The 17,784-nt window shown below is 40.7% G+C and overlaps 1 protein-coding gene across 2 annotated transcripts in view; it reads right to left on the bottom strand.

Moving 5' to 3' along the window:
• The window catches only part of SORCS3 (sortilin related VPS10 domain containing receptor 3), a 586,552-nt gene that overhangs the window by 23,249 nt on the left and 545,519 nt on the right, over positions 1-17,784 (bottom strand). For both annotated transcript variants that reach the window (XM_059398521.1, XM_059398522.1), the window contains 3 exons: positions 15,288-15,459; positions 12,787-12,973; positions 6,671-6,804 (listed from right to left, as the gene is read on the bottom strand). In XM_059398521.1, coding sequence (XP_059254504.1) covers positions 6,671-6,804; positions 12,787-12,973; positions 15,288-15,459 — 493 coding nt within the window. The remainder of the gene's footprint in view (positions 1-6,670; positions 6,805-12,786; positions 12,974-15,287; positions 15,460-17,784) is intronic.

Here is a 17,784-nt window from a genome sequence, read left to right as displayed (position 1 = left end):
CTCTGCCTACTTGTGATCTCTCTCTGTCAAATAAATAAATAAAATCTTAAAAAAATGATAATATAAAATATGACTAAGGATGCAGAGCAACTAGAGCTCTCATATGTTCTTTGGTGGGATATAAACTTAGGGAGAAGTTTAGTTTTACAAGAAATTGCAATAATTTTTCCCCAAAAAGTACCATCTTATATTTTATGACTTAGCAATTGCAGTCTTGAGAATTTAGTCAAGAGAAAAGAAAATATATGTCCACAAACAAACACAAATGTTCATGGAAGCTTATTCATAACAGCCCCAAACTGGAAATAGCCCAGGAATTCATTAACAGGAAAAAGAATAGTATATCCATACAATGAACATAAAAGTTAAAAAATGATATATACAACAGTATGTATATGGATAAATCCCAAAACTATAAGAACTAAAAGAAGGCTTACATGAAAGAATTCATACGGTATGATTTTATATATGAAGTTCTAGAACAGGCAAATCTAATCTAAGATAGAAAAAAAAGGAGTGGTTGATTTTGAGGCTTGGGGGTGAGTATTGACTGAGAAAGGCAGTGAGAGAACTTTCTGGAGTGGTAGTAGTATTTATTTTGGTATAGATATTTTGACAAGAGTTTGTGTTACACGTGAATGCCTTTGTCAAAACTCAAAAAGTGCACACTTCAGATGTATGCATTTAATCACTCATACCACCATGGGGAAAAAAGTGATAGGAAATACTGAACCCTAGTTAATGATTTGCAAGCTGAAGCATTTAGCGCCAAATATACTGGTGTCTAAAATTTTGAAGTGAGTGAAAAAATTAAGATTAACTGATGGATAGACCGAAGGACAGATAACCAGACATGTGATAAAACAAAAATAATAAAGGTTAATGGCAGACTACAGGTCGTATATAGATGTTCACTGTAAAATTATTTCAACTTTAGTGTATGTTTGAAGTTTTCCATAATAAAATGTTGGGACAGAAACATGAAAGAAATAATCAATGTGATTTCATTTTTCCTGATTCCATGAATGACTCTGACCATGACTATATTCCATTTTGGTCTCCTGCCATCCCTGCTGTCATCGCCACACCTCTCACCACCAGGCGTTTTTCTCCCTTAACAGTTATCTTTTCATGAAACCTTCACAAATTCCATGACATCTTCTTCAGCTCTCACTGGCCCATATGCCTCCCGTTCTTTACACACTTTTGGAGCCTTAGACTTGGGTAGTTGGTACTCTTCTAGGCAAAGGCAACACTTTTTAAAAAAAAAAAAAATATTTATTTACTTGAAAGAAAGAGAGAGAGTGGGGTGGGGAGGGGCAGAGCAAGAGATAAAGAGAGAATCATAAGCAGACACCCCCACTAAGCATAGAGCCCAGTGCGGGGCTTGATCTCACAACTCTGAGGTCCTGACCTGAGCTGAAATCAAGAGTCAGACACTTAACCAATGAGCCACCCAGGCACCCTTAAAGGAATCTCTTTTGAGAGAAGTGGAATTCTTCTTGTCCCTGAAGATTTGTACTTCTCTCCCTTGGGCTGCTTCCCTAGGAGATCCAGGAGCCAAACACAAGGGTACAGGGCGGTAAGACAAAGGGGGTGCCATCTATGGTGGGAGGGAGTGTGTCATCCAATCAGACAGTTAGGGCTCTGAGTTATGCCAAATAGTGCTGAATGGGAACACACGGTTCTCAGGTGGCAGGTCACAGGATTCCATGCTAGGGAAGAGATAGGAGCTAATTTTGTTTTCCAAATTGCCTTTGTTTTTCATCAATTGATATGCTACCATGGCTGATTTCACCTTCCTTGCAAAGCTGGAACACTCAACAGGATTCCTGGATTCTTCGTTGGCCACCAATATCTAGGGTGTAATGCTAAATTAAATCAAGTGTTGTAAGGTTCATTTACTAAATCTATTAGGCAAGCAGACACATTTATTAAGCCAGACCTCTGTTAATCCAAGCAAATTGGCCTTTCAGAGCTCGACAAATCCAACCGGCAGCTGATTGACTTCTCTGTCTCTGTGCTTTGTCCAAGCTGCGGGGCCAGCCCACGGTAAGACCCCTTGGAATAATATACCTCATTCCCTGCCTAGGTTGTGGGTTACATCCCTGCCCACAAAATTCCCTTACTGCAACAGGTCACATATTATGCACTGAACACAAAGAGATATCAACAAAGCTCAGGGTGACTATTTAGTTATAAGATTTCCACTTGACTAATTGAACAAGGAGCTTCAGGGAAATCTTTGGATGCAGCCTACACCATTTTCCCAGACGCTGTAAGTCAAGTTAATATTGAACATTATAAAACCTCCACAATTTAAATGTATACCTTGATAAAAGCTACCATTCCCAAATTGGACAGACTATGCAATCACTAGGCTTGCCTTACTTAAAGCCTTCAGCAGATTATACAGTTACATGTAAAAAAGCATTTACCAGATGAAGTCGAAAAGGCAGGATACATAGTGGCAGATATACTATGATTAGAACTATGTAAAACAACCTGAAATATATACAAAGACCAAAATGGAGTAAAGCAAAAGAGGATCTATAGGTGTGTTATGGCTATGGGATTAACTGGAAAATTCATAGGGAAAAAAATCCCCTCAAACCTTCACACACACACACACACACACACACACACACACACACACACACTCAGACATATCAAAAGCTCTCTCAAAAGTCTAAAGAATCACTGTCAATGAATCTGGTTCTATCTTCTGTCACCCCATCATAAATATGAACTTCAAACAAAAAGCATCATTTATGCCATTCAAAGCCATCTGTTATGTGTCCCCCCCCTACCTTCCAGTTCTTTCTTCTTTCTCTAAATCTATGCCCAAATGAATCCTCAGTTTTGTCTGTATCTGTCTATACAGAACACAACCATGTCTTACCTTTCCATACAAATCTCTTTTCCCTCCTCTGTCTCAATTCAAATGTTTTTCAACACCAGGTTAAGACCAACTTCATCCATGACTCACTCCATGATCAGCAAGGTGTGCATCCATCACCACTGAGGCAGCTTGACTGGGCCAGTAACATTACATTGCTACCATCATACAACTTCAGATTCTCAAACAGATTATTTCTTAAAGGAAACAAATGGAATTTACCCTGATTTGTATTTCTCACAACGTCTAGCCCAAAACATGGGCTCTTGAAAAAGATCCACAGAGCTACTGATGCAAATTCACATCTCTCCTGATCAGTTTGTTGGCATGTGAGACTATTACTGAATTTTAGGAATGTTCACTTTCTTCTGTTTACTTATACATCACACTTGCTCATCATCCTTGCATTTGTGTCCATCATGCCTTCTCATTTGGACTATAACCTCCTTGAAGTAGGGACAATGTTGTATGAGCTCCTCTAGTCTGGAGAGCACCAAGTAAAGGGCTCGATATAACAGTTTGGGTAAATTAATTCTTTTTGAGAACTTGATTTAATTCAACCATCTGGGTGAACCTGCCCAATTCTCTTAGTCACAAGACACACACACACTCATAAAACATTACTTTCCAAGGTTATTAGCCTAAGTGTTTTCTCTGAAAAATGGGATAATTTCTCCATCAGTAATGTTCTAATGATTAAATTAAATAATGTGTACAAAGAGCTTTCTACAAAGCAGAAGTAGGAATAAATGCTCCAAATTAGCTCCTTTTACAGATCAGTTTGCTAGTCAAAGGGAACTAAAATAGCTCCAAAATCAGAGAGCTCACCAGAATACTCAAAGATACTCATTAATTTGCCAGCCAAATATGGTGCTCATTGGACCAGTTATTGGGCAATGAAATAACCTCAGTGTGTATCTGGTATGGTGCTGGCAAAGAGCACTGAAAATATACCTCCTTCACTGAACCAAATGACCACTCTCAGAGGTGGGAAAAAAATCTATGGAACCCAAGTCAGACACACCATTGAGATGTAGATGCCATTGACGCAAATGATGAGCTCAACAGTGACTAATATTTTCAAGTGCTTAGATTCTAAGCACATCTAACTTACTAATATTTACTATTCCTAATTATCATTTGCTTACTGTTAGTTACTAATAGTTACTGCTATTATTATTCTAGCATTATAATGACCAAAACCAAGGTTCAGAGAAATTACATGACTTGATTAAAGCCATATGCAAAAAGGAATCTGAGTCTGGACTGCGACCCAGACTCATCCTATTTCAAAACTACTCTATGCTGGGTATTTGAGCAACACTTCATGCTCAAGCTTAGAGATGGAAATTCCTAACTGAAGGAACACTCAGGTCATCACCACATCAAACCAAAACAAACCAAACCAAAAACAAACTATAATGTCAATCAGTAATTTAAAATTTTCTGTTTTAATATGGCATAATATAGATAAGCTAGAGAGATATTTGAAATAAGAACTCAGTGATGTTCATGGATTCAACATTAGTATCCTTGCTCTACAGAAACAAACAAACAAACAAACAACAACAACAACACTGAGATTTAGATCAGATGATTTGTTCAAATGAACACAGATAATCATTAGAGAAGCAGAAACTTGACTCTGCAGTCCCTTTATCCACTTCTGTGTTTATTTATCAAAGATACTAATCTAGTAAGGGTCTTCAAATTCAGATCTTAGAATACTCAAAGAGAGAAAAAATAAAAGGGGAAAAATGGCACGGTAAAGAAATGCTGTGTCTCTAGCTCCTCGGGGTTTCTGAGTAAATCACTGTGTTAACAAAGGCCAAGAACTACCCTCTTTGTGCACAGCAGCCTCAGTAAAGATCACCAGGTAAATGACACTATCAGAAAAGAATTCCCTGGCTGGACAGCCAAAGTTCTCAGCAGAGAAATGAACTTAAAATTCTCTAGTTCTAATTTCTCTTCCCAAATCATTTTCTCTTTCTCGTTCACCATGTATGCCTGCCAGTGACTGAACTAGGATTTTAGGGTCTGTAACCTCCAGAAGACAAACAGATTGATGCAGCTAAAGCATCCTGGGACTGGGGGTGGAGCATGGTAGCAGGGAGTTAGGAGACCTGGCTCTACAATTAACCAGATGTTTGAACTTGGGATGCTTATCTCACACACGGAGCTTTACTTCTCTAACGTACCAAAAGGGGATCTTAATAACCAACCTCTGTATCTCTTGTCCTGGTGAACAGTAATTCCGGAAATGTAAAAGCTTTGTAACCTATACTAAGAAAGTGACTTGAAAGTGTATAGCATGAACAATGCAAATAGAAAAAGGGTCCCTTGTGTCCATAAGTGTAGTTCTTTTTTCAACCCATCCTATCTCCTAGGTTTTATATCGAAATGAAAAGCATCGATTTAGTGAGTACCTAGTGTGTGTCAGGGAGTTATATAGTATCTCAATTAGCTTTCACAACAGTCAAGATGATAAAGGCATTATTCATTCCAGTTTGTGTTGAGCAAATTAAATTTTAGGTCAAATGACTTCCTCAAGCTCACATAAACCAGCAGTGTCTCTGTGACTGCAAGGTCCATGTTTACACCACCATATCATTGCTTCCCTAAGAAAGAGCAGGGGTGAACCTTCTCCCACTCCTACCATGCAGGGCCTGAAGTTCTTTTCAGTCTTCAGTCATCTCGAAACAAACAAAACCATCATTGTTCATCCCTTTTTCAAAGGAATTACTATACCAGAACTGACTATTTATTTCATTTTTCTCGAGATGTCCAGCATTTCCAAGTCTGATATGATATCTTTCTTAAATTATTTTTCAAAAATGAAAGATCATGGGGTTTCTGAATGGCTCAGTTGGTTAATCATCTGACACCTGATTTCAGCTCAGGTCATGATCTCAGCATCGTGAGATCAGGCCCTATGTCAGGCTTCACATTCAGCACCAAGTCTGCTTGTCCCCCTCCCTCTGCTCCTCCTCCCACATGCGCTCTCAAATGAATAAATAAATAAAATAGTTTTTAAAGATTAAAAAGTCTAAGATGAGAAATGGCAATCACATCAAGAATGGCCAAGGAAAATGTAAAGACAAAACCAGGAATAGAGAAAAACATTAAGCCATTACATTTAGGGACCCTCAGCCTAACTGCTTCCAAATCCTTTTATATCAGCTTGTGCATTGTTAACACAAATGTCACCATCACCAGTAGGGAGGACGTGTCAAGTTCAGAGTCTGGCCCTCTGAGTTCCCTTCTTCAAGACTTGTCAGCATCCCCTGCCATTCCTTAAATGAACCTTGGCCTTGTAGATCACCTAGTAGGTCTTGGAGAAGGGTTCTTTGTATGAATTACCCCCTTTGATATTCATAGCCTTGTATTTAGAGAAAGAATTCACATTTCCAGATGGAGTCGCTGGGTCCAGAGATGCTAAGTGACTCCCTTAACATTATATATCTTGTGGGAGAAAGCCCAGGATTAAAAAAATATATATAAGGTAAATGAAGTTTTAAAAATATTGATTACAGAAGCAAGTTTGTGGAGCTTCTCAAGGTACTCTTTCTTCTTTCGGATCATTTGAACTTTCCCTATTATAATAATGAACCTAGTACAGAGACGAATGTGGTATCCAATTCTGTGGATTCATAGCTTCACTAAGTGCGCCCTATTATTCCCATCCCTGGTGCCCCCAACATCAACATGGCGGCTGGGGCCCAGGAGAAATCAGTACAGATCTACTCAGACATAGACCAGAAAGGGCCAAACCTTCGTGCTATTGCCGAACCACCAGAAATAGGTAAGGGTCCCCAGTTGACTGGGCCACACAACTGCACTGATGTTGACCTCCTTATTTCTTATGGCGACAAATGGCACTCGGAGATGAACGTGTTCCACGGGACCTGGGGGAACAATGGGAAACAGTGTCAATGCTTCTGTTCCTCGAATAAACAAAGTTTATCACACCCCCAGATTCTTAATCTTAACCCTTATTACCATCAACTATAATAAAACAAGGATCACAAACTCACAAATGTTGAAGTATGTGTGTGTGTGTGTGTGTGTGTGCTTGAAACAAATCACCTTGTATAATAGGGAACTCAAACCAGGCTTCAGACTTTTTGAGTGACATCTGAAATTCATTTACATCTGATGTGCCCAGCCATGAATGCTTATGAACCTCCAATCCAAGGACAAAGCTAGTTGACTAGACACTTAGCCAATAAATAGGAAGAAAAACAGCAGTCTCTTTCATTTCTGACAATTAGCCTGTATTGTGCTGTGAGGTCAGGGCATCATGTGGAGGGCTCTTCCATTATCCTCGATTGTTAATTGGTTCCATCCTCTTCAACAATCCGCCATTGTGCCTGTCATCTGCAATACTCAGTGGGTGTCATTCAGAAGCTGGCAAGGCTGTTTTACAAAAAGGAAAATGTGTATCTCCCTAAATCAAAGGAGAAACAAAGGCCATGTTCCCAAAGAATAAAAAAGCTGTTTGCAAAAAGGTGACCAAATTTCTCTTCTTTTCCCTTAGAAAACCGATACAAGTAGGGAGAGAACATGCATGAACATACCCTACCCATAATAAATGAGGTCTGTCATTTAACTCACTTCCAAAATAAAAGGAGAAGAGGAAAGAAAATGCTGATGTGAAACATTAACATGTCAGTGTCACACTCTGGGAGGGAGATGAGATGTTATTTTTCAACTTCTCCTTTCTCCCCTCCTTTCTTTTCTCTCTCTTTTCCTTCCTTCCTTCTCCCTTCTTAACTTTTCTTATATCCCTCCTACTTAACCAAATCAAATGAAAGTATTCGAATTAGCTGTTCCCACGCTGCTAGTACATAGTTTCCATTATGATAGCGCTGATGTGCGAACATGGCTAAAGGTCAAGACTGAAGTCCACACGTCTCCTTCGCCTGGGGGCCCCTAGTTCTTCTCACAGGTGGGACATTTTCCTGACCACTCAGTCTTCACTATTTACATCATGGGTCACTCTGGGGATAGCTCAGTTTAAAGGGAAGACGACAGATGGCTTCTTCTCATTTCTGGTCTGGTTTAAATTTAGCTGTATGATCTTTTCCTCTATCTTCCAGAGCCGTGATACTACACAGCCCATTACTGCATCCCCTGCCTTCCTTATAAGAATAAAAACATATGACTAGGACGTACGGATGTTAAAAGTACTATAGCATTAGATTTGGGTTGTCACTGTTTCTACCATCACCATTGCCACTATCACTGTCTCCGTGTATCATTGGGTGGAAGTCCCTCAAAGACAGTGGGAGTTCGTCTGACTCTCGCTGTGTTGTAGGTAAATATATGCTGGGGGAGAAGATGTTGGGACAAAGACTGATGTTTAAGTGAAGGGAGCAGCCTGGTCGGCTTGGCCCTGTCCACACTGCATTTTTCAGAACAAGCAGCAAGTGTTTGAGAATCTGTGTATTTACCACCTGGGAATAATCTGTGCCTACATCATCTCTCTGACCACAGACAGATGACCCTGAAGGTTTCTCCCAGCAAATAATTTCTTTTAGCAAATCATTTTAACCTTGTTGCTTCAGAAACACATTTGGCTGAAGGGTTAGTTATTTTCAATAAGAAATTCTGCTCAATTATTTTTCTATGATTTGATTGTTCGTGAAACAATAAAAAATGAAACACAAGGTATGAGTAAACACTGGCTCCTTTTGTGACTTTATTTACTCATTTGTAGGACCTTATGTGATTTATCTTTCTTTGTTGTTGGTGTTTTGCTGATCCGTGAGGAAGAGAACAAGACAGCAGGAAGGAGCCCCTGACCAGCCATGTCCTGGCAGGAAGGCGAGAACTTTGTGTCTTACAAGAACACCTCAGAGACTTTCTTGGTGCCCAGATGCAGAGCTCATTCCTCCCCTGCTGGGAAAAGGGCGCTTTACGCTTAAAGTGAAAATTCCTGTTATTTCTCTTCTCAAAATGCATGAAGCTCCTTCCCCTGCCAGCTCTTCAGAACCCCGGGCCTTTCCTCAGTTAAGTGATGATGCTGCTAATGTCTTGTAGCCCTGGAAATTTTTCTCAGCTTTCTGTCACTCAGCGGCCTTGGTCCAGCCACACATTGTCAGGGACCTATGCCCAAAAAGATAAAATGAGATCTCCTTCTGCCTAGACTCATGCCAAACAAAAGGATAGGGCTTCCATGAATTGGCACTCCATACAAACAGGTATTCCAGCTTTAAGACAAGCGTGTTTGGCTAAATAGAATCTCAAGGAACAACAACATGTAACAGCTTTTTAGGGCAAAGAACCTGAGACAGAAGCTCCAGGCTTCAACCTAGGGACGAACACACCATAGAACAGGGAGAAGAAAGCTGAGGGGATTCAAGAGAGACCATAGAAAATGTCTAAAACCCTGTCAAATAGTGCTCTTTTTGATAAAAATCTAATAATCTGTGTGAGATTGGTTATTATGGGTGGCTAACAACTACTTTTGTTAGCTAATGGCCCAAGGTGAGGCCAAGAGCAGTTTCCACTATAATAACTGTCTGGTAAATGCAGCCATGATTGATGTGGAGGGAATTATGAGCATGATAAAAGTTTCAAGGAACATTTCCTCCTTCAAGCACATAACCCACAGTATAAATCGGTTCCTAGCTGTTGTATTTTTTGCCACTAAGATACACTGGGCTTTACACCTGTCAGGCAGGTCCACTATTGGTGGAATTAGGAATATGGGTGGGGAAGGTGGTTGGGAGAGAGGAAAGTAAATTTTCTCTCTTTGTCTTCATTTTTAAATGCAGCAGTAGCATCAGACAGAAAGTTAGTGGGTAGTATTTAGTAATTACTATAACAGGCCACATTCATCATGAGCCAAGCTGGGTGTAAGTGGCATTTTGTACACTGTGCAGGAAAATGTTAACATAGACCTGAAATTGTCATCCTTAGAAAATCTTGTATGCAAAACTGGTCCTTGCTAGCACCTGGAAACTTGGCTTTGAGAGTATTTCCAGTCAACATTTAACTGATAAGAGTGGTTCACTATGCCTAGACTATTTATATCAACAATATGGTTTATTCTAAATACATACTTTCCTTGAGATGTCTGGAATTCTGGCAGACACTTGGCAGAGAATGCCTACTTGACTAGTCCTCAATACAAACCATGGGTACCCTATGACCCAGCAATTGCACTACTGGTTATTTACCCCAAAGATACAGATGTAGTAAACAGAAGGGGCACCTGCACCCTAATGTTCTTAGCTGCAATGTCCACAATAGCCAAACTGTGGAAGGAACTAAGATGCCCTTCAACAGATGAATAAATAAAGAAGATGTGGTTTATATATATAATGGAATATTACTCAGCCATCAGAAAGGATGGATATCTACCATTTACATCAACATGGATAGGACTGGAGGGTAGTATGCTAAGTGAAATAAGTCAACCAGAAAAACATAATTATCATATGGTTTCACTCACGTGTGGAATATAAGGAATAGTGCGGAGGACCATAGGGGAAGGGAGGGGAAAATTAATGGGAAAAAAATCAGAGAGAGAGAGAGACAAATGATACGAGACTCTTGACTCGGGGAAATAAACTGAGGATTAAGAAAAGGGATGTGGGGGGTGCCTGGGTGGCTCAGTGGGTTAAGCCTCTGTCTTCGGCTCAGGTCATGATCCCAGGGTCCTGGGATCGAGTCCCGCATCAGGCTCTCTGCTCAGCAGGGAGCCTGCTTCCTCCTCTCTCTCTGCCTGCTTCTGTGCCTACTTGTGATCTCTGTCAAGTAAATAAATAAAATCTTAAAAAAAAAAAAAAAGAAAAGAAAAGGGATGTGGGTAGGGGGAATGGGATAACGGATGATAGGCTTTAAAGAAGGCACGTGACATGATGAGCACTGGGTGTTGTACTCAAATGATGAATCATTGAACGCTGTATCAGAAATTAATGACATACTATAACTTGGCCAGTTGGATTTAAATTTAAAAATTAATTAATATAAAAACAAAACATGGGTACTGAGTCTCTAAGGAATTTCTCTGGTAAATAGCCCTCCTCACATATTCCTGGAACTCCTTGCTAGAGGAATTACACATGTCTTGTGTGACACCATGGGGAGGAGGGCACAACTGGTTTCCTCCAGACTTTGCCCCATGGCCCTTTTCCCTTTGTTGATCTTGCTATTTCCCCTGTAATAAATCAGAGTCTGAGTATTATTATATGTAGAGTCCTATGAGTCTTTTTAGTGAAGCAAAAACATGAGGGTGTGATCTTGGGGACCCCTGAGCCATACATATAATCCAATCTGATTCTCATAGCTTCCTTATAACCTAAGTACTAAGATGAGGAATCAGAAGTTTGTAAAGAGTACAAAATTTGACCAATATTATATGTTTAACAAAGGCATATGATCAGATTTCAAACAGAGGTCCTGTTGTTCTAAACTCTGGCTTATGAATACTTGGGACACCACCTGCCTGGGTTTTTGACCTGGTGTTTCCTACACAAAATGAGTAGAGTTGGTAGAGCGTGGCCCCTCGTTCTAGTAGCACCTGGCCTCCCCTACCAGAATGCAAGCTCTTCCAGGCCCAGGCCATTCATGTCTGTATTGTTGCTTCCCCCAGGTCCTTGCAGAGTGCATATATATATATCAACAGACACTTGTTGAATAAACTAGTAAATAATTGGGTGCTTTATTTATAGTCCCTATTTGCTGTAATAAGAGCCCCATGAGGCAAAGTATCAGTTAGAATTAAGCCATTTTAAAGTTGGAGTTCATAAGACCCACAGAAGAAAAAAATTTATCTCATGGCCATGTAGCCTGGCATCTCTAGGGACAGAACTGATCTATAATCTGGGTGTCCTCTTATGCATATCCCCTCCCACCATCCTTGTGATACAACTAGGATCAAAATGCTAGGAGACTAGGTGGTTTACAGTTTTCCAGAAACCTTTTAAATGTGGGTTGTTTATATAGTGGAGTTTGTTGTCACTGAGCTAGAAGTACTCCTTGTATTCACTTAGACCCTTTTAAATATACATTTCACCATAAGTAGCATATTACTCCCAAAACATCATGGGGTATATAAATTATAACTATGGAATCCTTTAGGCTCATGAATATCACTGATAAAGGCATAGGAAATCAATACAAGACTCATAAGCATATGTCTTGACCCAACATTCTAAAATCATACTATTTAAGTTCTAGTGTACATGACTGAAGTCCCAGGATAGCAGACACACAAAATGTATCCCCAACAAAGTAGTTTAGAACTTCAGCTGTTGTTTGGTTTGTGCCAAGCAATGGTCAATAGCAGTGAAATATATTCTAGAACAAAAACAAAAAAAATGGAGAGTCTTTAGAATTGTTCATAATAGGAATGAACTTGCAGTAACCTTGTATGTAAGAATTAAGCTCTTTTTTGTGTTCAGTACTACATTTAAAAAATCTAAACATGTCTCTTTAATCCTTCTTTGGGTCTTCCAACAGAGATTAAAAACTTCCTTTGATTTGGGCTGCCTTCACTTATAGCAGATTGAAAGTGAACTTGTGACTGTGAACCAGATGAGTTTCTTCTTCTTAGATCCTTATGAGTCTCTAAAGCAAAGGGAAGGGACTTTGACCTGAATGTGTATCTGCCTGCGTACACTTCCATCAGTACACAGTGAAACTGAAAAGAAAAGCCCAGTTGGCAATGTTATCCCAACTTGCAAAATAATCTACTTCAGTATCAGAAAACTGAAACATGGATGAGCACACATCTATTTCAGTCTTTCAAGTTGGGTCATTACTTGGTGTAGTAGTCACGCCAAATCTAGTCTCAACTCTGCGTCCTAGAAGTCTGTGGACAGCGGGAGTTGTCCCCTGGAAGGAGCATAAGAAAGAAGATGGGTCAGATTACTTACAAACCACATGTAAGAAGAGGACAGCAGTGTCCGAGCCCAGGTTGTTCTCTGCATAGGCCGTCACCTGAAAGATTCCTGCACTCTTGTAGACATGCTTGATGCCATCCTCGATGGGGCTGAAGTTAGCATAGGACACAGCAATTCCATCCCCAAAGTCAAGCTGGATGTTTGTCCTTTGGAGATCACCCTGAATGGGAGGAACAGCAGTTGGCCAGAGCTCATTGACATGGTCAGGTCTGACTCCTTTTGGATGCTTGGTCCTGTGTCTTCAGCATCACTCTTCTGGGGACCCAGAGCCACTCCCAGGAGGCTGAAGTACCCTCAACACAATTAGCAATCAGACCCTTATCTGATATCTAGCAGGCACTATGGGCAGTACTATGGACCTGTTATCCCTGCATACCCAAGCTTGGGGCAGCCTGAGCTGGTTGAATGGGCACTAGGGGATAGCATAAAGCCTCTAGGGAGCTCTGGAGTGGGAAGGCCGAGGCATTCCCTGGCTCCCTCACACACTTGGTTGAATTACTTCTCTCCTGTGTCAAAATCATAACAACAGCAATAATAGTAACAGCTGACACTTAAGAAATTTCTTTCCAGTTCCAAGTAATTAAGCTCACAACTTTATAGTGCAAAAAGCATTACTTCCCCATTTTACAATTGGAGACAAAAAGAAATTAAGTAAGTAGACCCAAGTTACACAGCTAATAGTGGAAGAGACAAGTTTTGAACCCAGGCAGTCTGGTTTCAACATTGATGCTCTCAATTATATTGCTATAATTATAATTGTTTCATGTTTTGAGATTTATTATTATATTCTAAGCATTATGCTAATCACTTAACACATACGCTATACAACACTTTCAAAATAAGTCTGTGAGATAGGATGGTTATTCCCAGTCTAGACATGAATCCTGCTTACCAGTCAAAATTACATCTGTACTCTGTTGACCTTGGATTTCCCTAAACCTGCCTACACCCCTCTTCCCTGAAGCCTTTTCCACCATCACAGCTCACCGATCTCTGCTTTTGGAAGACCAAGAGCCCCCCGGCTGCATGGGGCATGGGTTCAGGTGAGTACATCTTACCATCCCAAGCTAATACTTGGCTTCTTAAGAGGTGATGTTGAACTCCACCCTTCTTTGTTCCTCCTCCCACTATAGTAGGTCACTGACTTTGGATAAATGCAATTCAACCTGACCACAAAACAAGGATCCCTAGGTAAAAAAGAAGAATCAGCTCCCTCTATTTACAAAGAGGGTTGATGGACTAAAAAGGGATACACATCATTTTGGAATTACGAGCCAATCCTCCTGTCCAGTGCATGTGCACTGATCACAGTTTCATGTTCTGCCTCATCCCCCATGGCAACCCAGATGTGAGTGAAATATTGATACGTGCTCCCTTGCCCCCTGCACAATGTTGACTACCCTTGAGTTTATGAATATAAATTGAAGTGGAAATGAACTGGAGGCAATTCAAATGGATAAGATCGTGGCTTTTCACATCCATTCAAGAGAAGGTTTTTATAATGCTGGTCCTGGAAACTCCCTAGTGGAAATGTGATAATGACCTCCCCTGAATCTTAAAGTCCTTTAATTCAAGCCCCCAGTGTGGGTTACTACTGAAGAATCTGTCAACCCAGGATAAGGAACCTTCACCATCCTGTTCAGTATGGGCCAGACTTTAAAGGTTTCTAAAGTATTCACATTTGGGGAAAAAAAAACTGGCTTGCTTTGGTCTCTTTCCAAGATCTGAAGAGCACAGAGCAATTTGCATACAAATTTAGAGGGCTTTGTAAATCAGGCAAGCTTTCTTGCCCCACCACCTCAACAAGGAGTGCCTGAAAAACTCCTTGGTTTGGGAAAGAGATGAAATAGCTCATGTAGGGAGCAAGAAGCATAAGACAGAGCTATTTCCATCCTGGAATGAATGAATGCAGGCTGATTTTACTGCCCCGATTGCAAAAGACACAAAAAAGTGAAATAATGGAGCAACTAGCTGATAGAAAAGCAACTAATGTGACATTCTCTATACAAATAAGTTTAAAGGATGGCAATGATCTTCCCCTACACTCACACTCATACTTTCAAGACCCTTTGAAAGCCCTATGGGCTTTTTTAATCAGGGGGATTTAAGGGTTAGAATAAAACAAAAGAGGCTCTGGGAGTAACAGAAAAAAAAAGAAAAAATAATTCCATTCTTCTGGCAGATTTAGACTATATGGTCCTCTGGTGATAAACATTCCTTCAACAAAGCAGACCCTTAGGGAGGACCTCAAAGAATATATCCAGACCCACATCCTCCAGACACAAATGGGCCACCTGGAGCCTAGGTCCATGATGCGGGATGAAGGGACGAGGTCCCTGAATATCTAAGCCTTCTTTCACTCCGTGTGTCTTCTCACCATTGACTCTGGAATCGGGCCTTATGGGGACACGTGATCTTTTTCTTCCCTCTCTGGAAAGTGAGTTATGACCTTAGAGACCCAGGACAACACCAACCTCCTCCATGAGGATGATGAAGGTCGCGTTATGCCCTTGCTCTGCCACCAGGCGTCCGTCAGTTGTCACCACATGGAGGCCACGAGGGGCTTTTCCGGGACACATCTGGGCCTTGGCCGTGTACTTCTCCCGCAGCCCGTCCGTGCAGTTGTTGGACACAATCCGCCGGTACCTGAGGAGTATTGACAGTTGTCCGTGGTGGGGGGTACGTGTGTGTGCGTGTGTGCGTGTGTACATGTGCACAGGTTAGAAAAAGAGTGCAAGAAAACCAGACTGAGAGATGTTTCACACAGTGGCTCCTAAAAACTGAGTCTCAACTAACAAAGCTGAGGAACTGTTATCCCTCCATCTGAGGAAGAGCAGCTCTTTAAACATTATTATTGATCCTACCTGGTGAGCCACGGATCAGATCAGTGTCTAAACCAGCCAAGAAAAATCAATGCCTGACTCACAGGTGCGTTGAAAGGAGGTGAAGCCACTGGACTAGCGGAGCAAGAAAAGCAGGTGTTCCTTTCTGTGAGGGAGGGCCTTGTTGGTATTTCCCTAAGGCCGTCTCCAGCTCTCTCTGTAGCTCAACAGCAGCGAGAAGGTCAGACCCCTCACTCTGATTCATTGGGAAGCCTCTTCCTGCCTTCCCTCTACCCCCAGGACATCAACCCATCCTTTCGTACATACTAGTCCTGGCTCCGGAGCTACTGGGCTATTTTATAGCCTCTTTTCTCTTCTTGCTAATATTTCACTTCCCACAAATGCCAGATCCGAAGCACGTTGCTCAGAGAAGTTATTAGCATGGGAAACCTCCCGACAAAGCACTGTAGCTTTTTAGAACAAGGGCCTCTTTGTGCATAGTGAGGACACATCACGTCACTTGACTACTGATCTGAGCATGGGAAGTTGAGCCAATGGCTTGTCCACCATCCTGACCTGTAGGACGGACATTATTTCCACTATCTATAAGGTGTCATGTAATCAATCTTCTGGTAAACCCGCATAATATAAATGCACCACCACCATCATCATATCCCATCTTCTTTTACCCTACATGTCAGGAGTAATTAACCCAACCATCCACGTTGCCTTCTTCTGATAGCCCTTCAGTTGAAGGCAGACAAAACAAAATCTTTTATGAATGACATTTATCTTCCACTATACCTAATATTCTTCCTGATCCTTTCTCCACTTCCCACCCCCCAAAAACTGCTGAACTACCAGCCCTACATCTCTATCCCAAGATCTCAGGAGGATGTTAAGCAAATGTTGTGTGTAGTAACTGCCTCAGATAGAATTACAACATATCCCCTTGTAGATACATATTATTTTTAATTGCCTGCTGAACTCATAATGGGTCTAGAGCTGTGCTGTCCAATACACTAACCACTTTCTACTTGTGGCTACTGAGCACTTAAAATGTGGTTAGTCTTGCATGTTGAAATGATACTCTCGTGGACATATCAGGTTAAAGAAAATATACTATTAAAATCAACTTTGCCTTTAAATTTTTTTTTAATGTAGCTACTAGAAAATTTTAAATTACATCTGTGGCTCATATTATAGTTCTTTTGGTCAGTACTACTCTACACCATCAAACTTCTGTGATCAACATATACTTTTTTGCTGACTTCTAGTCATTTACCAGATATTTAATTTTTACTTCTGGCAGGTATTTTGGTGGGTATCATATTCTAAAGCAAACTGGATATCCTCTACTCTTCTTCTTCAACCTCAATTGGCCAGCTGGTTGACAACTATAAGCCTATAGTCAACTATAGTTGACAACTATATAAGTAATATAAGCCAACATTTAAGCAAACTAGAGATGTGTGTAGATATTTGCAGTGAGTCTTTTGAAAAAATACAAACTGTCCTTCCTTTTAATCTCCCTGATTTATTTGGTTGACTATTTGGGATTTTACCTTATTTGGAGTTATACCTAAGTCACTTCAAACTGGGTATACCTAAACGTGTCACATGATCATAAGAGATGTTGAAATGTAATTTGGTGGCCTAGCTGACCACCTGTGCCCATCATATTCCTCTTCCTCAAAGTTCATAACACTATGTTTTCTGATACTGTATCTCTAAGTTCATGCTGCTGGATCTGTAATGTGAATGGCTTCAATGCCTGAACCCAACATTTACAATAAAATTACATTAAAAGTGCTTAAGCCCCAGCTCAAGGCCCAGCAACAGTCCCCTAGAACCAAATATTGAGCTAAAAATTCTTGGTGGTAGCTTACACCACTCAGTACATCTCTTCCATCGCTTTTTTTTTTTTTTTTAACCCTCTGAAGACATCACTTGAGTAGACAGTACCTACCAACCAATATTTTATAACCAGAGAAGGTAAAAGTACTGAGATGGTGAGTAACCGATGTGAAATGGCAGAATACCCATTGAAGGAGTTGAGGCTGGAGTCCAGAACACCTTTATCCTCTGCTACTCAAAAGAGTCGTCCCAGGACACCAATGATAACATTTCTGGAGCTTCTCAGAAATGA

This window comes from Mustela nigripes, chromosome 4, assembly GCF_022355385.1.
Source record: "Mustela nigripes isolate SB6536 chromosome 4, MUSNIG.SB6536, whole genome shotgun sequence".
NCBI classification, from domain to species: Eukaryota; Metazoa; Chordata; class Mammalia; order Carnivora; family Mustelidae; genus Mustela; species Mustela nigripes.
Note: the sequence above shows the minus strand (reverse complement) of the source record. Positions and strands in the feature narration are given on the sequence as shown.